General features: G+C 42.9%; 1 protein-coding gene across 1 annotated transcript; it reads right to left on the reverse strand.

Annotated features, from left to right (window-relative positions):
* Positions 1–3,817: 3,817 nt before the first annotated feature.
* Positions 3,818–16,484, reverse strand: LOC145396171 (carbonic anhydrase-related protein 10-like). Its single transcript, XM_080269613.1, has 9 exons — positions 16,393–16,484; positions 10,387–10,502; positions 8,811–8,947; positions 7,735–7,920; positions 6,721–6,816; positions 6,256–6,322; positions 5,441–5,595; positions 4,233–4,370; positions 3,818–3,883 (listed from the first exon to the last, which is right to left on the reverse strand). Exons 1-9 carry the CDS (start codon positions 16,482–16,484, stop codon positions 3,818–3,820), a joined length of 1,053 nt encoding a protein of 350 aa, XP_080125739.1.
* Positions 16,485–26,126: the final 9,642 nt, after the last annotated feature.

A 26,126-nucleotide genomic window follows, 5' to 3' on the forward strand; every position in this document is an offset into this window, starting at 1 on the left:
GTGTGTGTGTGTGTGTGTGTGTGTGTGTGTGGGAGAGAGAGAGAGAGAGAGAGAGAGAGAGAGAGAGAGAGAGAGAGAGAGAGAGAGAGAGAGAGAGAGAGAGAGAGAGAGAGAGAGAGAGAGAGGAATGAAAGGGGGAAGGGCAATGAGAAGAGAAAGAGAGGAGTGAGAAAGAGTAGGTAAGGAAAAGGAGGGAGGGAGGGAAAGAGGAGGGGGAGAGCAGAGGAAAGAGGAGGAGGGAGAGAGCAAAGGAAAGAGGGAGGGAGGAGAGAGCGAAGGAAAGAGGGAGGGAGGAGAGAGCGAAGGAAAGAGGGAGGGAAGAGGGTGGGGGGGGAGGTAAGGCAGTAGAAGATGGATGGGAAGATGAATGTACCACTTAGAAAGATAGCTCAAGAGAGGCTGGTGAGAGCTGGGAAGGAGAGAAGAGGAGGTAGACTGAGGAGGTGAGGGGTAGGGGGGAGAGGCAGGAGAATGGGAGATGAGAGGAGGTGATGGAGGGAGAGAGAAAGAGAAGGAGGAGAGGAGAGAGGGAAAGAAGAGGGTAAGGGTGAGAGACGTGGATGAAGGGAAGAAGAAGGGGAAGAGAGGAGAGAAGAAGAGAGGGAAAGAAGAGGGTGAGGGTGAGGGACTGGGATGAGGGGAAGGAAGGGAAGGGGTTGGGGTAATGAAGAGAGGAGAGGAAGGAATGAGGGAGGGAGAGAGGAGTGGAAGAGAGGGAAAAAACTGAAGACCAAATATATAGAGCATCTTGTGCAGCAGTTTTGGTGGTAGTGGTGTGTGGCAGGAGGGGGGAGGGGAAGAAGGAGAGAGAGAGGGAAAGGGGAGTGGTGTGACGTGTTATTATTTTATTTTCCCTACAAAATACGTGAACTTAAACCAGGCTCTCCTCTATCATAAATAAATAAATACGCTTGCAAGTAGGAAGACTGAAAAATTAATGTTATCTTACCTTTTATATTTGTTATCGTTTTATATCTGTTATGTTGTTTACCGATGACTTTACTCTGATAAGGAGAGACGTTCCTAACTCTCGAGGTTATATATTACCTTTACTAACTTTATAACTATCTTAGCAAGAGGTCATTAAACCCTTCATAACCCTTCATTAAGAGGTCATTAAATCCTTCCTAACCCTTCATTAAGAGGTCATTAAACCCTTCCTAACCCTTCATTAAGAGGTCATTAAACCCTTCCTAATCCTTCATTAAGAGGTCATTAAATCCTTCATAACCCTTCATTAAGAGGTCATTAAACCCTTCATAACCCTTCATTAAGAGGTCATTAAACCCTTCATAACCCTTCATTAAGAGGTCATTAAACCCTTCATAACCCTTCATTAAGAGGTCATTAAACCCTTCATAACCCTTCATTAAGAGGTCATTAAACCCTTCATAACCCTTCATTAAGAGGTCATTAAACCCTTCATTAAGAGGTCATTAAGTCCTTCATAACCCTTCATCAAGAAGTCATTAAACCCTTCATAACCCTTCATTAAGAGGCCTGAGCTTCAAGAATTCCACCAAGTTGGGTCCAAATGCAGTCTGTTTGAGTTGACTTTGTCCTGTGATCTTAATGTTTGACCCACTTACCTCAGAATCAAGTAACTTCATTCTTGCCTGACCCCCAATATTTCCACTAGACTAGATAGATAGATAGATAGATAGATAGACAGATATAAGATGCAGACAGACAGACAGACAACAGACAGGTAGAAAGACAGATACTGTAGATATGCAGATATGCAGAATGACAGAGACAGACATACAGACACTGGCAGACAGACAGATAGATAGATGGACAGATAGATATAATGATAGAAAGATAGATGGACAGACATAGATAAATATAGAGAGATAGATAGATGGGCAGACAGACATACAGATAGATATATAATAGACAGACAGACAGACAGACACATAAAAAGGTAAACAGATGGGATATATGCAGATAAAGGCAATAAAACCACAGACTATGAAGGTAACCAACTTTTTCTATAATATCATCTACACGTCAAGTTATAAATATGCTCCTGTATACCCTAAGTTATAAATATGCTCCTGTATACCTCAAGTTATAAATATGCTCCTGTATAGCTCAAGTTATAAATATGCTCCTGTATAGCTCAAGTTATAAATATTGTATACCTCAAGTTATAAATATGCTCCTGTACATCTCGTTATAAATATGCTCCTGTATAGCTCAAGTTATAAATATGCTCCTGTATACCTCGTTATAAATATGCTCCTGTATAGCTCAAGTTATAAATATGCTCCTGTATTATCATTATTATTATTATTATTATTATTATTATTATTATCATTTTTATAATTATTATTATTTTTATTATTATTATTATTATTATTATTATTATTATTATTGAAGGACTTGTATTACTGAAGGAGTTAATGGTATATACAGGGTGGTTCAGGATTTGTTAAGACATACGGGACTAATGTTTGTGATGGAAAGGAGCTGAAAATACATAAGAACTAAAAAAAAAAAAAAGTCAATCACTTCAAGTAGTCAAAGAGTCTCCACTTTTTCTCATTTCCTCCAAAGTAAAAATCGTTTCCATTTCACCCAACTTACAAAAAATAAATAAATAAATAAATAAATACATAAATTACATACATACATACACACAAAAAAACAAAAAATTACATCAGAATGCTCTCCATATAAGTATTAATAATTTTAAAAAATGTTTTCCATACATCCTCTCCAGTTCGATAATTTATTCATAATTTTCATCAATATTGTCTGGAAAATAAATATAAAGAATACATCACCAGACTGAAGGGGTTAATTTTCTGAGGCTTGTTTTCTCGTCGGTTAAGGAAGCCCCCTAACACCTCTTCCTAAGCGATTTATTTTTGGATATTGCTGGTATCCTTTTGTACGTTATTTCTTGCAGAATGTGGCGATACTGGAAGGATTTGTATAACGCAATAAGCAAGGTGTGATAAGCAAAATAAATAGCTTAGAAACAGTAAGGTGTGATAAGCAAAATAAGTAGCTTAGAAACAGTAAGGTGTGATAAGCAAAATAAATAGCTTAGAAACAGTATGGTGTGATAAGTAAAATAAATAGCTTAGAGACAGGGAATACGAGCCTCAGGGAAGGGGTCGATTTAAGCCGTACTTAACTCCTCCAGCGCGGGACTCAACCCTCAGATGAATAAAATCGTCTGGAGATAGCGGGAGTAAAAATTGATGTACTTGTGGTGGAGGGGTTAAGGTGGTGTCATTCCAGGTGGTGTCATTCCAGTGGTGTCATTCCAGGTGGTGTCATTCCAGGTGGTGTCATTCCAGGTGGTGTCATTCCAGTGGTGTCATGCCAGTGGTGTCATGCCAGTGGTGTCATTCCAGCAGTGTCATTCCAGTGGTGGCACTCCATGTGGTGTCACTCCAAGAGGTGTCACTTCAAGCAGAGGCGGGTGTCATACCAGCTGAGGTGTCGTCTTAGGTCAGGAGTTAATAGGGCTGTTGGCTGAAAGAAAAATCAATCAGAAATGTATCCTCTCTCTCTCTCTCTCTCTCTCTCTTACACACACACACACACACACACACACACACTGGAGGAGAAGGAGGAGGAGGAGGAGGAGGAGGAGGAGGAAGAGGACGATGATGATGTTGAGGAGGAGGAGAAGGAGAAGGAGGAGGAGGATGGTGATGATGATGATGATGATGATGATGAGGAGGAGGAGGAGGGTGATGATGATGATGAGGACAAGGAGGAGGAAGAAGTGGAAAAGGAAGAGGACGATGAAGACGATGATGATGATAAGAATGTAAGCAAAGTATTTTTAGGGGCAACTCTAATATTCAAAGTCCAACTTACCTCTGTAGCGAAAACTTGGCTCCGACAGAGAACACTTCTTCCCCTGAAATAGCAAGAGATGAGTTAAACTTTTAGCTGTGGTTGGTACATGCGAGTATATTATTACCGACTAGGATTAAAAATGAAATATGATCAGTTCTTTATCGTAACTACCGAGGAGGATATATATACGGTTGTGGTGGAGAGGTGTATAAGCGAGGGTAATGAGTAGGGTAGAGAGCAGTTTGATTGTGTAGGACAGGGTGACATGGAGATGATTTGTCTGGGGCCAACTCATTCCGAAATTAAGGCGTCCGGGTGTAGATAGATTGATAGATAAATGTAGAGTGACAGATAGATAGGTAGATAGATAGATGGAAGTTTGTAAATGAAGGTGCGGGTACATTTCCAACCTTATCCTGTGGCGGGAAGTGTATGTTGGTGCGGACGGTGCGGTGGTGTGCGGATTGCAGCGGCCTGAAGTTGTTGGCCACGGGGGCGTTGCGGTGGAAGTCTGAGCGACCCTGTTTTAGCCGCCTTAAACTTCGCATCTGTGGAGAAAATGTCGAGAGGGTGTTAACCTAGCCTACTCTATCCTTACCTAACCTAATATTCTAAACACCAGAAGATTAATAGATCCACATGGCTAGTAAGAACGATACGACTGGTGTTGGAAATTTGGCTGTGTGTCCAGAATGATGCTAATTTGATCCATGAGCGAGACAGACAGCAGCTTGATTATTTTAAAGTAACTAGAACGGACATTGCTGACTTCACAAAACCTACTGACATATACAAGCACTTCCACTAATACCATAGCATGTGGTTCATATGTTGCCTCTGTACTTTATATTCTATTCTTGGTGTTATCAGACGGTTTTATGCTGTCTAGGGGTGATTTTTCGAACTGAAGGGTTTATACACATCCTTCATCAAACCCCTTCGATTCAAGTAGTATCTCGTAAGTAAAGTGTAATAGCCAAGGAGTAGCAGGGATATGATAAAAAAAAAAAATGCATCATAATTTTATTCTTGTTATGACACGATTTTATTCAACTTTGGATAATTTAGTACAAAAAACTGTAATGATGAAACATTGGGTATTGTGCCTAACTTGAAATCGACAAATAGGATGCAGACCCCCAAAATTTTGCCGATGATTTTTTTGAAGTATCTATGATGGAACATATTTGGCCTTCCTGTGTGTTTGCTGACTGGGATGTTATATGGGATGCAGGCTAACTATACGTAATGACCAAAGGAGTTCCATAAATGACCATATAATTACTGTAGGGTCATGCACTCCCTTTGCGATTAAGGTTTCAGCATTATAAGAGGTTTGAGTATAATCGTCTCAGCAGCAAGAATATGATAAAAAAAATAAGGTAATCGGAAGAGGGAGGTGGCGCCCAAGGATGAGATGGAGGGATGGAGTGGAGAAGTATATGAGGGAGGGGAGTGTGAGCTGGGAGCAGGGCAGTGAAATGGCGGAGGACAGGGCGACATGGGGGCGAATATGTTTGTGGCCACCCTGTACGGGATATAGGCGTCTGGCAATAGATAGATAAATAGGAAGAGGTTAATTATAGTTACTTATACGGTTCACTGTCTCGAATCTGACCTGCGTGAAGGCGATGTAGAGGGGTTTGTTAGGCAGGATCCAGGTGACAGTCTCGTGGCAGCCTGGGACGGTGAGGGATCCGTCGTAGGTGAGGTAGTGTGGGGTGGAGGGCAGGAGGTCGCTTATCCTTAGTTCATGTGAAGATGCGGAGGAGCCTGTGGTAGAGAGTTAGAGTTAAATGTACAGTTGTAGTTAAAGTTAGAGTTTGAATTGTAGTTAGAGTTAGAGTTAGAGGTAGAGTTGTGGTTAGAGTTAGATGTAGAGTTGTGGTTAGGGTTAGATGTAGAGTTGTAGTTAGAGTTAGAAGTAGGGTTGTAGTTAAAGTTAGAGGTAGAGTTGTAGTTACAGTAGAGTTACAGTTAGGTAAGGTGGTGAAGGGTGGAGGGTAATTCGCTTATCCTTTGTTCGTGAGAGGAAGCAGAGAAACCTGTGGAGGAGAGTTGAGACTGGTGTGTGTGTGTGTGTGTGGCGTGCGTGCTTTTGGGGGTTGGGTGGGGTGTGGGTGTGAGTGTGTGTATGAGTGTAGAGATAACAAGAACTTATGAAATAGAAGTTCTGAAGCATAACCCAAAGCTCTAATCAGATACTGGTAAATCACCCAAAATACAAATGCTCGCGAAGCTAATAATGCTCAGAAAACTCCCAAACGATAACCCAAAAATGAGAAAAAAAAGATAACACCAAATGGATTCTAATACTTACAAATACTAAGAATACCAATACTAAGAATTTCTTTAAAATATACCATAAAGAAAAAAATAAATGCTTCGAAATACAGTACTCAAAAATACTAAAAAATACCCACAGCTACTCACCGCCATACTTAACGCTGGGAAGGCCTTGAAGCATCGTGGCCAGGGTGGGGGACGTGCGATCACCCAGCTGCGAGAGACACAATGTACTAATGAAGAGAATAGTTGACGTGTAAATTCTTCTTTGGTTTTCAGGGGAATATTGAGAATATAAGTAAGAAAGTAAACTACACTGAGCATATCTCAAAGTACATATAAAGCATTCTACATAATTTATACTACAAAATACTCCTATCTATGTATTACAGATTGCATAGTATAAAGTGCACACACACACACACACACACACACAGACGCACACATACACACACACAAACCCATCCCCCCACCACACACACCAACAAACACACCCACACACCCATCCACCCCCCTCACACACACGCACCCCTCAAAAAACACCCCCCCATCCACCCCCCCTCATACACACACGCACCCCTCAACAAACACACCCACACACACCTTTCTCACCTGCACCATTACCGCCACGGCCACCACCCCATACACCTGACTGGAGGCTTGTGTGAAATTACGGTAGAGGTGAGAATTGAACCCGTAGATCTGTAACTGAGGAGGGGAACAGGGGTAAATGTTAGGTGTGGAGATATCTGAAGTTATTGTGATTAAAACTATCTTGAATATCTTGGCAATCTTTAAATAATGTTAGATAGACAATGGGGAAGTTGGTAGATAGACAGTTAAATAAATTGATAGATAGACTAACAGTTAAATTAATTGTAATATAGATAGATAGATAGATAGATAGAGAAAAAATAATAGATAGATAGACGGTGGATAGGCAGATTGTTAAATAAATGGATAAATAGGTATACAGACTAGCCGATAGCTTGAGAGAGAGAGAGAGAGAGAGAGAGAGAGAGAGAGAGAGAGAGAGAGAGAGAGAGAGAGAGAGAGAGAGAGAGAGAGAGAGGGAGGGAGGGAGGGAGAGAGGAATTCCCTACCTACCTATTTCTTACATTTCTTCACTGCTTTCTCCTTCAATACACCCAGTCACCCTCTACATCCCACGCTACCAACGTCACGGTACCAAAATAAAGTGACCGTGATAGAGTTCTTTCACCTTAATTTGGGCCAAATTTTCGTCTTGTTGTGCTATATTTCGCGTAGCTTAATGGCATAAACAGACTATGCTGTGGCTCTTCATCTTTCTCATAGCACTTCTTCGTGATGGGCGACATACTCCAGTGTTAGCTTATTGTTACCAGTCATGATGATGGAGAGATGGCAATTCTAGGTCAAACGAGAGTAAAACAACTTTGTCTATCTTGTGCCCTGATAACTGGAGGTCTTATCAGCTCCACGTGTACAACAATGGACATAAATATCATTACATTTTATTACGATAGATAACGAGACCGTGAGCAATGACCTTGAAAACCCAGACACAAAATTGCACAATCAACTCCTTAGCAACACAACCCCACACCAACCTCAGCAGGGAAGGCAACACAACCCCACACCAACCTCAGCAGGGAAGGCGTTGTTAGCCACCGTATGCTCCGAGCCCTGCAGGTCCCTCTCGCCGAAGTGAAGTCTGAGGTGGCTGATGGTGTAGGTGTAGGAGAGAGGGCCCCCGGAGAGGTTAACTGGGGGCCCTGCCTTCACCCTCCACTCCAGACTGTGGCCGGTGTTAAACAGGACCCCTTGGACCTAGGAGAGGATTGAAGAGAGAGAGAGAGAAGTGCTTGGTGTGAGGTGGAAGGAAGGGCAAGTGTCTGGTATGATATAGAATGAAGGGCATGTGTTTGGTGTGATAATGAAGCAAAGATTAGTGTTTACTGTGATACTGAAGCAAGAATATGTGTATGGTATGGTATGGGAGGAAGTCCATGTGTGTTGTGTGATACAGCAGCAAGTACCTCGGTAACAACAGGGGTGTGAGGAGATTGAAAACTTTGAAATCTACAGCTTTACAACATACATTTTGTGTGTATAAAAGCGCAAACAAAAGGTGGCTCGGTTACATAGATACGATATGCAGAAGATACGGTGCCCTGTGAGGTGGAAATATGTAAACACCTATCTATAAGTTTCATCCTTACCACAGGCTCATAGTGTGTGTAAGGTTGCATATAAGAAGCTGTCCCGGTGATAAAGGTGGCTATATATAATGTCCACTCTCTCTGATGCACTCTGTGGGCCGTATTTCTGACTGGCAAAGGCCTCTAACACCTCTTCCCCAGCGATTTATTTTGCTTAGTACAGCTTAACATGCACTTCTGTGCTATATTGTTTAAATATCGAGTTAGTTTGCATCAGTAGCAGATAAGAGGATACTGATGTATAATGCGCAAAATAAATCGATAAGGTTCAGATGTTACGAAACCCCCAGAGACAGAAAAACAGAGGCTAATGTAGAAGCAGAGAAAAACAGAAGTTAAAGCAGAAGCAGAAAAAAACAGAAGCTAATCACAAAAACAGAAGCTAATCAGAGAAAAACAGAAACTAAAGGAGAAACAAAGAGAGAGAGAGAGAGAGAGAGAGAGAGAGAGAGAGAGAGAGAGAGAGAGAGAGAGAGAGAGAGAGAGAGAGAGAGAGACCTTATTTTTGTCGAGGGAGAGTGGGGTGAGGTTAGGGTCGTGGAGCAGAGTGCGTGGGTCCAGGTTGATGGGAGACTGCCTGCGACCCTCAGAGCACATCACCCAGGCTGGATTGATGACACCCCAAAACTCCGGACCTGAAAAATTAGGGCACACGATGAAGGATCGATTGATGCAGAGAGAGGTGGGAGGGATAGGTGTGTGTAAGGCAGGCTGTGAAGTGAGAGGTAGATTGTGAAGTGAGGCTGGTAAAGAGGTGAGAGAGTGAGTGGATTGATGTTGATGATGACTGAGAGGTGAGAGAGAGAGGTGAGAGAGGTGTGTGAGGTAGGCTGTGAAGTGAGAGAGAGATTGTGAAGTGAGTGAGGCTGGTAAAGAGTTGAGAGAGTGACAGTAATTTAGAGGCTGAGTGAGGCAGGTGAGATTATTGATAGCAGAAAAATATGCACACATAATTCCTCTTTCTTTATCTATTTGCCTACCTAACTCTGTCTCCATCTACCTGTCTATCTGTCCATCTGTCTATCTGCCTATCTATTTATCTATCTATCTATTTAGATTAACAAGAGTTCTCTTTCCGTCTCTCACTTTAGCTGTCTATCTGTTCATCTACCCTTATCTCTGTTTATTTATCTGTCTGCCTTTTTAAATATTATACGAGTTTCTCTCTCTCTTTCCCTCTCTCTCTCTCTCTCTGTCTCTCTCACCCTGCACATTTTCAGCCATAGCGTGCGCCTGGTAGGAGGCACGAGGTAAATTAAGTCATTAAACTCCCGCCTTGTGTTATCATCCGCCATTATGATGCGGTAGCCAGACCCATGGAATTATTGTTTGTGTTTACCTTTTGCCAAGAGAAAGGAAAACGACAAATATAAGAAGCGAGGGCTTGCGGTTTTAATTTGCGTCCCATGTCGCCGGGTATATGAGAGCGGTCCTTGTTTACTCCCCTTTTTAGTGTTATCTTAGGAGACAACCTTCATTTAAATACTTCCCACGCTAATACTGGCCAGACTAAGTGGGCAGGGGTTGTAGGATAAAATAAATAAATAAATATATAAAATAGGAGCAATAAATAATAATAATAATGATAATAATAATAATAATAATAATAATAATAATAATAATAATAAACAAACAATAAATGAATAAAGAGACGACACCAAACCTCATACCGGATATCACTCGAACTATACTCATATGGCGACGATGTCACGATCAGATTTCTTAGTTCAAACACTAGGCTTCCTGAAACACACAAACTACCTTTTTTTTTTTTTTTTAATCTATTGAAAAAACACCCTGGGATATGAGACTCCGGTAAGTAAAAGCAGTAGAGGAAGTGTTTAAACGTTTAAGTCTGACGCTCTGGCATTACGTGGTTGTTTTGAGGTCGGTAAGAACGTAAAAAATATGCAGTTAAATAAATAGATTTAGTTTGCACGCTATGGCTGAAAATGTGCAGGGTGAGAGAGAGAGAGAGAGAGAGAGAGAGAGAGAGAGAGAGAGAGAGAGAGAGAGAGAGAGAGAGAGAGAGAGAGAGAGAGAGAGAGAGAGAGAGAGAGAGAGAGAGACTCACCTGATATGCCATCGTAAGTCCACCACATTTCCCAGTTCCATCCAAGTCCCACATCCTCGCCTGAAAGAGAAAAAAATTCTTGAATATGAGAGAGAGAGAGAGAGAGAGAGAGAGAGAGAGAGAGAGAGAGAGAGAGAGAGAGAGAGAGAGAGAGATAAAACAAGCAGAAGGTTGGAGACGAGAAACTGAAGAAAGACGATTAAGGTTCTGATGCAAGGATGACGAAACACACACACACACACACACACACACACACACACACACACACACACACACACACACACACACACACACACACACACACACACACACACACACGAGAAAAAAAAACACCTTCAAAATTCATGTATGTTTAAGCCATGTGATTGAGTTACGAGTAGCGGAAATCCTTTCAGGCGAGACTTTACTGAGTTAAAGCTGAGGCAGGCACAGATGGGGCGGCACTCTGTTTTACTTTTTTTTTCTTTTTTTATATATATATTTCTCTCTCTCTCTCTCTCTCTCTCTCTCTCTCTCTCTCTCTCTCTCTCTCTCTCTCTCTCTCTCTCTCTTTCTCTCTAACTTTAGGAGTACCCATAATCCTTCCCAGATCTGTTACAGGCCAAGTGTAGTCCCCGTGCAATCTGTTCGCTAAATCCATAGAATTGTTACACCGTGCGCGCGATAGGCTAGCGGGTGTAATATTTTTCTTGTGTGTGTGTGTGTGTGTGAACCAAATAAAGTTCTAATTTGATTTTAATCAAACTTGGGAGGGTTAAGGGTCAGCCAAGGGGTTACTCTATCTTATCTGCGAACAGTAGGTCTCATGGCTAAGTGAGCTTAAACGTTTTTTGAACCCATCTACAGTAGATCAGTGTAGGTGGAGGGGTTGAGGGTAAGGCAAGGATGAAGGTATTGATTCTGAGAACAGTCAGAGGTCAAGGGCACTGGGAAAGGTCAGAAGTTTAACCCTGTAATTCTGACTGTTTATTCAATTTGTACGAATCGTGGTGAAAGAGTTGAGGGTCACGCAAAGATGAAGAGAGTCAATTTTTAACACATTATGTCAAAGATCAAGAGCCACAGGGACAGGTCAGCTCAATCAGTTTCGATCCTACTTAGATCAAACTTGGTGGAAGGGTTGACGGTCAGGCAAGGATGATATAATGCGATCGACAGTCAAGCTCACAGGGAAATGCGTTATTCTACTCTTGGACCAGGCGTAGAGCGTGGGAGGTGTGCTCCTTGTCCTTTTTCTAATAGCACTCCCGTTCTTGAGAGAGAGAGAGAGAGAGAGAGAGAGAGAGAGAGAGAGAGAGAGAGAGAGAGAGAGAGAGAGAGAGAGAGAGAGAGAGAGAGAGAGAGAGAACAAAAGGAGAAAAAGGAGAGGAGAAAAAGAAACTCAGGCAAATGTTAAAAACGAAGAAAGGGAAGAAAGGAAAAAACAAGGGAAAAAAAGGAGAGTCGTAAAGAACAATAACATACAGGCTGAACAATAACGTAAACACAACTTCTCACTATATTTCCCACAGATTTCAGAGCCTTGCCCCTGTAGCTTCACTGGATAACGTACCCGTATATATTCTGCTCTTTCAATAACACTTCCCTCGTTCATCCTATCCCAGACTCAGTTATCCTTACCTTGCCTATCCCAGACTCAGTTATCCTTACCTTGCCTATCCCAGACTCAGTTATCCTTACCTTACCTAGCCTACCTTAGTTTAATTAAGCTAAACTAACCTATATAAACTAATCTAATCTAACTTACCCTAACCTAATATACTCTAACCTAATTTAACCTAAACTAATCTAACCGATCCTAACTTAGCCATGACCTAGCATAATGTAACTGAATCTACTCAAACTCTACGCAGTCTAATTTAATTAAACATAACCGAACTCATCCTAGCCTAACCCAATCTAACCTGACGACCTGACCTAACCTACCCTACTCTACCCTAACCCAACCTGATCCTAATCACAATTTGTCAGCCTTCTCCCTCGCAGCTTTCCCGGATAGCGAATGTATTTTACGCTTTCAGTAAAATCAACTTTCTTTGTCCTCTCGTAATGACCTAACCTAACCTAACCTAAATTTTGGAGGCTGCCCCTTCTATAGCTCCTTCCAAGAGCGAATGCACTGAATGCTTTCAATAACACCTACTCTCTTCGTTCCATCCCAACCTAACTCAAATTTTGAAGTCTTTCCGGCCTTGCAGCTTCCCCGGATAGCAAATTATTTAACACTTTCAGTAGCATCAACCTTCCTCGTCCTCTCCTAACCTAACCTAGCCTGACCTGATCTAACGTGAATTGACCCGGCCTAAATTATTTTTCCTTACCCATTTTCATCTTCTGCAAGCTAAATTTATTATACATTTTCAGCAACATCTACATCCTGTGTCCTGTCCTAATCTCAACCTAACCAAACCTGAATTTCTGAGCCTCCCTCCACCTTGCAGCTTCCCCGACCAGCAATGTATTTTACGCTTTCAATAACAGGTGCCGCGTTTGCATTACGGGTCCCTAGGATTTATTTTATGAGGGAACTGAATGTGCTTTGTATTTGTGGCTGCCTGGAAATTTGTTTGCCTGAGAGAGAGAGAGAGAGAGAGAGAGAGAGAGAGAGAGAGAGAGAGAGAGAGAGAGAGAGAGAGAGAGAGAGAGACGGGGAGAGGAGGAGGGGTTTCTTACTGTAGTTACTGTATATGCATGGATATATTGTGTATTCAAAAGTGTGGAAGTTTGTGTGAGTGTGTGTATGTTTGTGTAACTGTGTGTAATTCAGTGTCAGCGTTTGTGTGTGTGTGTGTGTGTGTGTGTGTGTGTGTGTGTGTGTGTGTGCGTGTGTTAACGTGTATGCTAGGATGTGTGTGTGTGTGTGCTTTTGTTTGTTTATATATATTTACATACATAGGTGCCTGCTTGCTTATGTGGTACGAAATGAAAGAACACACAGCAATTCCTTTAAAATACTGCTTTCCCCCTCCCCAGGTATTGGTTAGCACATCTAGCCCACCACTGAGAGAACCCGAGTTTGAATCCCATGTACGGCAAACTGCTGGGTGGTTTTCGCATCGCCCTTGTCTTGGTCACCTGGTATTAAGGACCTGCCTGTAACATCGACCACACACACACACACACACACACACACACACACACAGACACAGACACACACACACACACACACACACACACACACACACACACACACACACACACACACAGACACACACACACACACACACACACACACACACACACACACACACACACACACACACACACACACAAAGGTATATGCTGCTTCTGTGACAGTTTAATTAGATCCTGTATGAGACGGCCCTAGCCTGTATTCACCATAGGCACTTGATGTTAGCGTCGAAGTGGTGGCATGTGGGGGTGTAGAGTGTAATACGTAGAGGGACAGCTGGGCCTCAGGGAACGGGTTGTGAAGCCTATGCCCAGAGTCGGACATAAAAAAAAAAAGCATAGAAAAAAAGAAACTGTGTTGGGAATGAGGAAACTGCTGTTATTGTGGCCCCAGGCTGGACGAGAACTCTGTACTCTGCAGGCTGAAGCTGCTCTCTTTCCTCAGTCCACCATCCTCCTTTCGGGGGATAGGGCGGGAGTTGAGGGACATTTATATAACCTGGTAGCTCCACCGCCCAGTTATATCGTTGCCACCACGTGAAGGCCCCATTCTGCAGCACCAGTATGGGAGTGGTGAAGGTTCAGATCAAGTATTTTTCGAAGATAGAAAAGACATAAAGATAAAATAACAACGCTTTACCCTCGCAAACTTAAATAAACCATTGCACAGGGGCCTATATCATGTCTCTTTGGAGGCATCGTAGCGTTTTCTTCTAACCGATTTATTTTCCGCTTTCCACCTTCATATCCTTTTTCACGTTAGCGGTGTAAGTTTTGTACCATTATAATTCTTCTGAGCAACGTAGAAGAGGATAAAAAGGTGCAATGAACAAAATAAATCGCAGAAGAAAGGATGCAACGAATCTTATTAATCCACCTTAAAAACAGGTCTTTTTTATGTGATTTTAGAAGATTCCTCAACAACTTCTCCTCAGTGATTTATTTTGCATTTTACATCTCCATCATCTTGTACGTTACCATGTGGAGAGGATGGAGAGTGAAAGACTGACGAGGAGAGTGTATATGAGTGAGGAAGGGGGGAAGAGGGAGGGGGAAGCCAAGGATGAGATGGAGGGATGGAGTGGAGAGATATATGAGAGAGGCGGATGTGAGCTGGGAGCAGGGCAGTGAAATGGCAGGGGACAGGGCGACATGGAGGCGATTTGTTTGTGGCCACCACTTACGGGATTAAAGCGTCTAGCAGTAGATAGATAGATAGACGTTACTGAGGCAAACTGTCAGGACTAAAATTAAATAGCTATCATAAGGAATACCAGGGTGTAACTCATAATAATTCGCCAAGGAAGAGGTATTAAGATGCTTATTATTCCACCTTTAATAATAATAAGCCTTTAAAACGTGATACCTACCCACACACAAGGTCTCCCGCGCCAGACACACTGCGATCAGCGCTAAGTTGTTGAGCTGACGGTGGGGGTTCATTTTGCGTTGTCAGAGGGATCAGTTTCAACACTCCACGCTATACTTTTTTTTTACTCTAACTTGGCCTAAAATTGCCATCTCTCCATCTTGAACTCTGAGTTGTAACAATAGACTCTAGAGCATAGTCACGAAGAAGTGCTATGGAGAGGACTGAGGGCCGACTTAAGGCAAAAGCACTATATTGATGAGGGTATTAACACTGTTTTTCTTGCACAGTTACATTTTCTTCACATTCTTATACATCGTTCTCGCTAAACTCTTTTTACTCTAACTTGGCTTAAAATTGTCCTCTCTTCACCTAGAATTAACACTAGAATATGATGCCAGTCTCGAAGGTGTGCTGTGTAAGGATGTAGAGCTGTAGCACTGTCTTTTCCTATCTCAGAACTGCACGCACTACAAAAGGACGAAAATCTGGGCCAGGGTAAGGTGAAAGAACTATAACAATGGTTTGCCTTGAGGTTTTTGTGTCGAATGTATTGTTTTGATAATTCATTGTTCTCTGTTGTATTTTCTGACGACCCATTTCATTCCAAGCGTCATTTGTGTCTCTGGTTTTGGCACATCGTATTATGGGAAGTTGTGTGGGTTTTGTGATTCGAGGTACGAGTTTTTCTCTGCACATACTTACCTCATGCTTTACCGGTAGTGTTCAGAGGTGCATCTTTCTGGAAAAATCACACTCAAATTCTCTTAATAGTTTAAAATGACCCGAGATTATAATAACGATGAAGCAAGGGAAGAAATCACCAAAACATATAACTCTCCTTCAGTGTATAAACGATGAGGCAAGAGAAGAAATCACTTATACTTATAACTCTCCTTCAGTAACGAAAGACTGAATATCCCACATAGAATAATTAGCTGAAAAATTGGAAAAGCTTAATTATGTTTATTATCATCCTAACACTGTATCCTATTGATATATTGGATGGGAGGAATTGATTTACATGCAATACCCTTTCTCACTCTCACTCACCCGCATCCCCTCCTCTCACCCCTGTTCACTCTGTCTCACTCTCTCACCCTCGTTCATCCTCACCCTCTCTCTCCTTTGTCCTCACCTTTCCTCACGTTCCGTCGCCCTATTCTTCAACCTCCTTCACCCCTGATCTCCTCACCCTTGATCTCCTCACCCTCACCCACCTTCACACTCCCTCACCCTCTCGTATCTTCTTCCTATCATCCCCTCCCCATTCCCCTCTCCCCATCCTCACTCTTACTTTCATCCTCCCCCACATTCCCTCCCCTTTCCCCTCTCCCGCCTTCACCCTATCTCATCTTCACCTTCCCCCACCCTTCCTCATCCTATCCCATCCTCATCCTTACCTCCTCCCACACTCACCAACAACCACCCTCTCTCTCATACACCCTTACTCTCACCCTGCTTCACCAGCATCCACCCTCTCCCTCACCCTGACTCACACTCACTAACACCCACTCTTACGCCCACCCTCACCCACACCCTCTCGCCCACCCTCACCCTCACTGTCACCCACCCTCACTCTGACCGTCACCCGCATCCCTTACAATTATAATTTTTGAATACCACTTAGTACACCAAATGATTTAAAATCCTCTGAAAATTAAATTGATTCACAACTATCTATCATCATTAAACTCAGAAATAAAGCCGATCATTTGTTTATATTTTAATGTCTTTACTGCATCGAACATGTTATTTTTAAACCAATAACACTATGGTCATTTTTTCCGCATTTACGCTTCAATGTTTTTACTCGGACATATTCCACGTTTTTTGATCACTTCCTTGTAGCTATTTTTTGTTCTGACTCTTTTACTAGTTTTCTTGTTACTGATTGTTTTCTCCGTTTTTCGATCACCTAACCCTTTCATGGTCAGGGCAGCTCTGTGTTTCAGCTCAGACTTATTTTTTTTTTTTTTCTAATATTTGTCAAGTGAGTGTTTCTGATCTGTTTTGAGTTTTTCGATCACCTCTTTGTTATTAACTTCATTCTGACCGCATGTTAAGAGACACACCTTGAGCGAGCATGACTCCTCCCAGCCAGGACCGAAGGCAGGACACTGAACGAGAACTGAAGGAATGAAATCCAGTCTTTCAGTTCTCGCTTAAAGTAACTCAAGGAACAAAATCCCATCAGCGTGTGTATGGGCCGTCTCCATATTCTCGCCCAAGTTTGCGTTTTAGCTTGCTTATAAGTACGCTTGTTTTCGCGTGTATAATTACCAAACACCACACCAAAATTGGAATGATCATTAGAGTGAAAAAAGGTGAAAAAGAAATCGATTTGTGACAGTAGTTGACTGTTATGAAGACTTGTATATTTGAGATTCAGTTAGGATGTTTTATAAATACGGTCCCAAGAGTCCTTCAGAGCACGAACGTCCATCCTCCTCCGTCGTCGGGAGGTTACTGATTCCTGCCAGGCAGCAGCAGCCAACGCTTTATACCTTGGTGAATGAGGCACCTAGGCTAAGGAGACTCCCGCCACTTCTTGCTTACTAAGTTATTATTGTATTTAGTATGCTATTCGTGTTATTGATCCAAAACTACGTACTTATTAAAAGGATATAAATAACAGAAGACAAGGTTAGGTATGATATTAATAGAAAATAACGTCGATATTCAGTGGATATTTATAGCATACACTGGAGTGTTAAAATATGCAAAATAAATCGGTACGGAGGAGGTACAACAAAGCCTCTTCAGACGTCTAGAATGTGGTTCTTAGACTTCTAATTTACATTGGTGGTTGTCTAACACCTCTTCCTTAGCGCTGTGTTTCTTATATCACAACTTATTCTTCTACTGTATGTTATAGGAGCTAGAGACGCCTTCATGTGGTGGTATTGATATAACAGAGCTGTGGAGATGCCCGGTTATATAAACGTCCCCCAAAGTCCTCCTTATCCCCCCCCCTCAAAAAAAGGGGGGGGTAGTTGTTTTCAAGAGAGGTCAGCTTCAGCCTGCAGCCCACTATGTTCAAACTGAGATAAGTCTGGGGGTGCAGCTACTACAACTGTATGTTATCAAATTTGACAGTGATTGCAAAGATAACGTGAAAGAGATTATTTACCAGACATATTCGCAAATAAATCGCTAAGGAAGAGGTGCTGGAGAGTTTCCCATAAGTGAATAGAACCCGACTCTTAGATATGTGTTTCAAGTTGCTTTGGCGGTATTGTTGTTGTTGGTGGTGGTGCTCAACCCTAGTCCGTCTCATCGAGTAGATCCGTCGACAGCAGGTAAGCAACTGACCCTTTAGGGTTGTCCCATAGGTTCCCTACACCATTGGTATGTCTGCGTCTTAAAGTGTCGTGTACTGTCCAGTGCTTCATTATGTGCGTAATGTTGTGTGGGCGTGTTCTGCAGCGGGGAACGTGACATCTGTGAGTCAGCCTAACCCAAATCAAAGCCAGGAACTGTGGAGGGCTGGGTGATGTCATGCTCGAAGCCTAGCTTGATGAATTCGATTATTTAAGGACACCCCCGATGGGTGGATGTCAGGAGGGGGGAGGGGCTTGTAATACGGTTGTCTGATCGAGTTGTATTTCCAACATTGTTAGTGTTGGATTGTGTAGGGGGTGGGATATGGTTGTAGAGGTTTGATAATGTTTGTGTGGTGATTGTTTTATGTGCCCGTGTGTATTGTGTGCACTGGGCTCATATTTACTGTTAGTGATGAGTGTGGTGGTTGATATGACTTGGGTGATGATCAACGTATTGTCCATGACCCAAGTCTGCAGTGTGCTGAGGTGGACCTGTTGCTGTGTGCAGGCTGTGTCTGCAGAGTGGTGTGTGGTTGTTTTGGTGATGCAATCTGCGTAGGAGTTAATATTCATGGGCGGCTGGAATGTGGGTGTGGGAATATCATGCATGTATAGGCTGAAGAGAGCTGGTGAGGGAACGGAGTCCTGTGGAGCTCCGTTAGGGAAATTTCGTAATCGTGATGACTTGCCCCGGACCGTAACATGTGCTTGTCTACCAGACAGATAATTAGCATGGCAACGTATGGTGTTGTTCTCCATATTTGTGTTATATATCTTGGTGATTAGTTTACGTCAGGGGATGGCATCCAATGCTTTATTAATGTCTAATAGTGTGAGAAGTGTGCTTTTCAGGGGTGTTGCGGAGTTAGTGCCGTCCGATGCTTGTTGTGTGAGTGGACTGTAAGGTGTTTGTAGAGTGTACTGTACTGAATCCGTGTTGTGCAGGAGGAATGGGGCTGTGGAGAGTGACTTTGTTGAGAATAAGGCATACATTTATTCTGAATGGTGTGCTGAGCAGTGCTGTTTGTATGAGTCTGTACGAAGAAGGGAGTGTTGGGTCTGTGTCTGGTTTAAGTATAGTGATAATTGTTCCATGTTTCCAAATACTGGCAATGCTACACTGTGCGTATCAGTAGTTGCTGATGCTTGTGAGGGCCTGAATGCCTTGTGGTCCTAAATATTTCAGGTGCTATCACCCGTTTTGTAGCGAATTAGCATATCCCACCCAACATTATCTTGTATTCACTTTATACCGTTTTAATGCTAATACCTACCTGAGTCCTGAATAAATGGCTAAGGATGTAGTGCTACGAAGTGTCCTGTGCCACTTGGAAACCGGGCCAGAGAACAGCCCTTCAACTGGTGGTTCTTTAAGCAGAGAAATATTGCGCCCTTCACCAGAATAAAAAATAAACGTAACACTGCCTATCAGGGGGAAGAAACAGCATCATTTGGCTTGCATATGAGGAGGGGAAGAGAATGGAGGGTTAGGCCAAGCCGGAGTGTGGAAAAGAAATGGACGGTGGAGATTGGTTGTGAGGCAGGGGCTGTAAGTGAAATGAGAGAGAGAGAGAGAGAGAGAGAGAGAGAGAGAGAGAGAGAGAGAGAGAGAGATTTTTTACCCTTAATGTCATCAGTAATTGAAGCTCCTTAATGGTATATGTTGATAGAGCCATTATTCCTGAAAACTAGGCCTGGAATAATCTAAACTTAATACATAAAGTTCTGGAACACTCTGGATTTACACTTATATACCCCGCGTCCACTTATACCAGGAAAGAAGAAGGGTGGGGCTATTTTTTACAGAAGGTAAACAGAAGAAGGAAAAAAAAAAATCATACGGTGTCGAAATATTCTCAAGCATGATCTCTCTCTCTCTCTCTCTCCTCTCTCTCTCACGATTAATCTCCGGAATTGATTGGTCGTTAAAAGGAATTGCCTCTGATTCTGTGTTTTACTACCTCGTGTCTCTGTTCCAAGTTCATTCCTCGCTTCCCACTTCGGTATGTCGACACTATTTCAATTCCTTCAGTAGAATGATGTATTTTTCTTGTATAATCTTACTTTTTCAGACGATTTTATTCAGTTTTGGAAAGTCCTTTTGGAGAGGAGGGATTGGATTTATCACAGTATATCTTTCGCCTTAACTTCTTGGTCCTGATTTTCTTTGTTGTTCATTTGCTAATTTTCTCTGTTGCTCATTTCACGTGGCTCAGTTGCAGAAGAGTACATTGCAACGTTGCTACGGCTCTACATCCTCTCAACAGCACATCTTCGTGACTAGCATCGTACTCGTGTTAATCTGATGCTACAGCTTACTACAGATATAGAGATGGAGTTCTTAGGCCAAGTAAAGGTAAAAATAGTATAATTTACGTCTTTTCTAAGTCTACCCTGATCGTCCTGAGGCAGCAGGATTATAAAACCATTCGACGTGAATCAGTAAGCCGTTTCAGTGCGTTAGTCTTTTTTCTGGGGGAAGGGGTAATTATATACATCTAACATGTGGCTGGAATTTATCAGGAATGAGTAATCTAGCCTCGGGCCCCTACGCTCCTGCTGAGCCAAAAAAAGGACTGGATAATGAATGGATAGAATTTCTCTTCCCTTCCTTTTTTCCCCTGGCACGAAATGATTTTATATAGCTTAACCCCTCGCATCAAGGTAACGTCCTTTTTTTACATATATTCTTGCTGCTCCCAGACGATTTTATTCAACTTAGGAAAGGCCTCTCGTATTGCAGACTTATTAAAGCTCTGTCTGACTCCCTTGCTGCAAAAATCCTATCCGGAGCTAAACATAATCGTCAGGAGATAGCCAGGATGAAATGGAAAAGACACCTCCGGCTTAATGGCTTAGGGAAACGTCACACGAATGGACGAGAGGACTGTCAACATAAGGGAATCATGCGTGGTTTGTAACAGGTCTGTCTTAAAGCAAATGAAAACTGGAAATGTGAGGTTCATATAGATTATAGATTTATTTCTCTGGCCTACTGTACTTTTAATAGGTGCAAACTCTCCTTTACAAGACTAGGATGTTAATAAGTTTCTGTCTATAACCAGACATTCGGAGAGGGCGGTCGCAGACAAATCGCCTCCTTGTCGCTTGTCCTCTGTGGTGAGGTTGCCCCCCCTCCAACTCACACCACCTTCACTTATATACCTCTCCACTCCATCCCGCCACCTCAAACTCGGTCTCCCCCTCCCGTCCCCCCTCCACCTCCACCTGAATCACATACAGTCTCCTTTACTCTGTTCACTTTAACTAAGCGTAAAATTGCCATCCGTGTTGAATGCCGAGATGTAACAATAGATTAATACTAGGACATGTGCGCGTCACGAAGAAGCGCTACGGAAAAGAATACAGAACAACAGTCTTGTCTTATTCTGCCACTGAGCTACGGAAATTAGCTACAAAAGCACGATAATCTGCACCGACTTCAAATTAATGAACTAGAATTAGGTCTTAAAAATAGCTTAGATTAATACTGTAAGCATGCGGTTGATGTAGGCTATTCCCTGCTTTGATATGCTGTAGAAATGGGCAAAATGGCCTTGGAGAGTCTCGGGTGATATGAATGTTTACCACATTTGTAGTGTCAGATAGCAACAAGCGATAATCGAATCTGAAAAAGAACTTATCATTCAAGCCTCTCCCTCCCTACACACACGCGCGAGGAGGAATGATGTTTCACTCGGCACGGCTTGTATATATCCGTTTCCCTTTGAATTAAAATTATAGTTGACGTCCGTGGCTGCTGCGTGTTCTCGTGGTCCCACGTTCATCAGCACTTGAACCCAGTGGCCTGCAGGATGACGTGACCTTATATTCTCTGCAGTTCACTAGTCCCCTATCTGAGGTTAAGGAGGGAGTTAGAGCGTCTTTACAACCGAATACATCAGAGCCGCTGCGTGAAGGCTTCCCTCACTAACATTACGTTCATTACTGCTGGGGTTAATCTATTCACGGTCGCATCATTTCATCGCATCAGTCCGGTTACTTTTTTCTCATTTAATTCTTACTATTAATAAGACGATTTTAGTCATTTTAAGAGAGGCTTTTGAACTGGAAGGGTTAGATAAACTCTCCATGAACCCCTTAACCCCCGTGTGAGTGGGGCGTGTGAATAAGTGTGTGAGTGGGGAGCGAGAGGGTGAGTGTGGGAGTGGAGAACATCAATGAGTGGGGATTGAATATGTGTGTGTGTGTGTGTGTGTGTGTGTGTGTGTGTGTGTGTGTGTGTGTGTGATACTGGGAGGGCTGAAAAATATGTTGAGTTAGGGAAGAATGCATAAACCAATAACTGACGCCACTGGGTGTAATGGATTGACGTTTTAACATTTGTGTGTTCGCGTCAGGCTGAAAATAACCTGAACGTAGTAGCAGTAGTAGTAGAGGTGGTAGTAGTAGTAGTGGTAGTAGTAGTAGTAGTAGTAGTAGAAGTTACCCCAGAATCATCTAAACGCGAACCCAGTGGACTGTATGCCATAGTTATTCCATTTTCCACAGCTCACCATTGTCCTTTCGGGGGATAGGGAGGGGACTGAGGGACGTTTGTATCATTAGGCAGGTCCACCACCCGGCCATATCGGTGCCACCACATGAAGGCGTCTCTCTACCACCGCCAGAGAGCAGCAAGATGAGAAAAAAAAAACAAATGGCCCATAAGACTGATTTAGGGTCCTTTGTTTTAATGGCCAGAATTCACAGGGCTTGTCTTTAGGTGAATGACAGGAGATTGAGCCCTGAAAAAATGACACTGGTGATTGCTGAAGGACTTACTTGAACGCCTACACACGCTTTAATACACACACACACACACACACACACACACACACACACACACACACACACATGCAGAAGAATCAGAGCTGGAAGAATGGTTAATGATTGCTGATGGACTTATTTTGAAGCACGCGCGCGCGCACACACACACACACACACACACACACACACACACACGCACACACACACACACACACACACACACACACACACACACACACACACACACACACACACACACACACACACACACACACACACACACACACGCCTATTCCAGTAGTACCCCCAATCCTGCCTCTTCCTCCTCCAACGCACCCCATGCAGTTCTGTCTAATTACAAAGTTTAATTGCTTGCTTTTGATGTATTGGTACTGTGTGTGTGTGTGTGTGTGTGTGTGTGTGAGAGAGAGAGAGAGAGAGAGAGAGAGAGAGAGAGAGAGAGAGAGAGAGAGAGAGAGAGAGAGAGAGAAATTCGTGTGTGTGTGTGTGTGTGTGTCCACCCCTCCTGTGCAGTTACATGGAGAGACAGACTGACAAATGAGGAAGTGAAGGAGCGTTGTGGTGTGGATGTGGATATGATAGGAAGCGGTAGGAGAAACACTCTGAGGTGGTTTGGACATGTGGAGAGGATGGAGAGAGAGAGACTGACGAGGGGAGAGTGTATGTGAGTGAGTTTGAAGGGGGGAGAGGGAGTGGGAGGCCGAGGGTGAGATGGAGGGATGGAATGGAGAGGTATATGAGAGAGGGGAGTGTGAGTTGGGAGCAGGGCAGTGAAATGGTGGGGAACAGGGCGACACGGAGGCGATTTGTTTGTGGCCACTCTTTACGGGATTAAGGTGTCTGGCAATAGATAGATAGATAGATGATGATGATGGTGATGATACTAATGTCATTATCATCATCCCGACCTCTTTCCTACCGAGGGGTGGAATGATAATAATAATAATAATAATAATAAAAGTAATAATAATAATAATAATAATATAAATAATGAGAAGAAGAGGAGGAATAAGGAGAAACAGAAGAGGAGGAGGAAAACAGAGGGAGTGGAGGAGCAGCAGGGGGAACTATAAAACTTAAGCGTAAAAATATCTCCCTTAATCGAATTTCTCCCTTGAGCTGTTTACTACCGTCTCTCTCTCAGGATGCAATATTCTGGTTGCTGAGGGTTCTCTCTCTCTCTCTCTCTCTCTCTCTCTCTCTCTCTCTCTCTCTCTCTCTCTCTCATTTTCTGCCTATCTGTCTGTATCTATATCTATCTCTGTTTATCTGTCTATCTATCCATGTATCTATCTATCTATGCCTGCATCTTTCAGTCTGTATGTCTGTCCATCTATATATCTGTGTCTATCTGTCTAGCACTTAGTAAAGGGTGACAGGCAGTCCTATTGCTAGACACTTCGGAGCGTAGGGGCCTGAGGCTAGGGTACCGCAGGCTAAAACATGCAAGGGTAGGAGACCGAGGTATGGCCCTGGTAGAGTTTGACTAATAAACACACACACACACACACACACACACACACACACACACACACACACACACACACACACACACACACACACGCACACACACACACACACACACACACACACGCACACACACACACGCACACACACACACACACACACACACACACACACACACACACACACACACACACACACACTAGCCACCTCCCAGCCATTTCCTACCCAAGACCTGTCCCACCGCAGCACCTGACCCAATGCCATCCATGGGAGTTTGGTGCCCATATTCGAGTCAAATCCATCACTGTGACTGAAACATTCTTATCACTGTGCAACCAGAGTTCTATTGTAAAAATCATGTCCTGCATATCTGCCAGGATGGTCGTTGGCATCACAGTGAGTGCTGGTGCTGGGGAGGGAAGCATTCACGTGGTGGAATGGATACAGCCAGGTAGTTTCACCACTCATGATGCACATGTCCCTCAGCTCCCTCACCGTTGCTCGCGTGAAGGATGGTGGACTGCACAAATGCAACTTTAGCCTGCAGTTCACTGGGCTGGCATCCAGGTGGGGCTGGACCATAACAACACAGTGAGTGTTGTTGCTGTTCGATATATTTTTGTCATAAGGCACATATGTATGGATGAAGAATGTATTCCATATTACTACTGCATACGGTTCTTTCATAATATTGTATTGATAAATAAATACATAAACATACATGATAACTTTGAAAATTTTCAAACTTCATCTAATATTTAAATATGAAGAAGGAATAATGTCGGTACAAATAAATAAGCATAAATAATAAACAAATAACCATTATTCAGTATATATATATATATATATATATATATATATATATATATATATATATATATATATATATATATATATATATATATATATATATATATAATTCACTGCGTGCGTCATGTGTCGTCTTCTTCACCCTCTCTGGTCTCTCACATTTTTCTTTCCGTATATTTTGTTAGCTCCTCCTGATCCCTCTTCTTCATAAGCGGCTCCTCACGTCCTCTTTATCCATCTCAACCCTTTACCCTCATCCTCATCACTCTCCTTCTTCCACTCCTTCCCCGTCCTCCTATCCCTTATCCTCCTTGCCTCTTCTCCCGCTACGACTACTTTCTCCTCATTCCCTTTCACTTCATTTGCCTTCCCCCGCTTCCTTCTCCTTCAGGGATATTTTAATTGATTTCGGGTGGTATGTCTTTATAACATGTTGACCTATGGTTCCACACAGTCAGTCTATACTCATGAATTATACACTCAGATGTATACACAGCTATTACAACACTTCCGTGATTGCACTTAATACGGACACCTCTTCCCCATTCGTACTTTGCTAGCACTGGAAAAGTTTCATTTTGGGTACCAGTCTTCCCTCCAGGAAAAATATTTGGTCCTGCACTCTACCTGCTACACGGAACCTCACAGTTTAGTATTTCTTCTCTAAGCTTCTCTTCCTCTCTCCCCTCCTGCTCCTCTCCCTCTCTCCCCTCCTGCTACTACTCCTTCTACTGTATTCCTCACTTTTCCCCTCCTCCTCCTTCTCCTCACCATTTCCTTCCTCCTGCTCCTCCTCCTCCTCCTCGTGCTCCTCCTCCTCCTCCTCCTCCTCCTCCTCCTCCTTC

The sequence above is a fragment of the Coenobita brevimanus genome, chromosome 35 (genome assembly GCF_032717465.1).
Source record: "Coenobita brevimanus isolate Jiangsu-jjx chromosome 35, ASM3271746v2, whole genome shotgun sequence".
In the NCBI taxonomy this organism is placed as follows: Eukaryota; Metazoa; Arthropoda; class Malacostraca; order Decapoda; family Coenobitidae; genus Coenobita; species Coenobita brevimanus.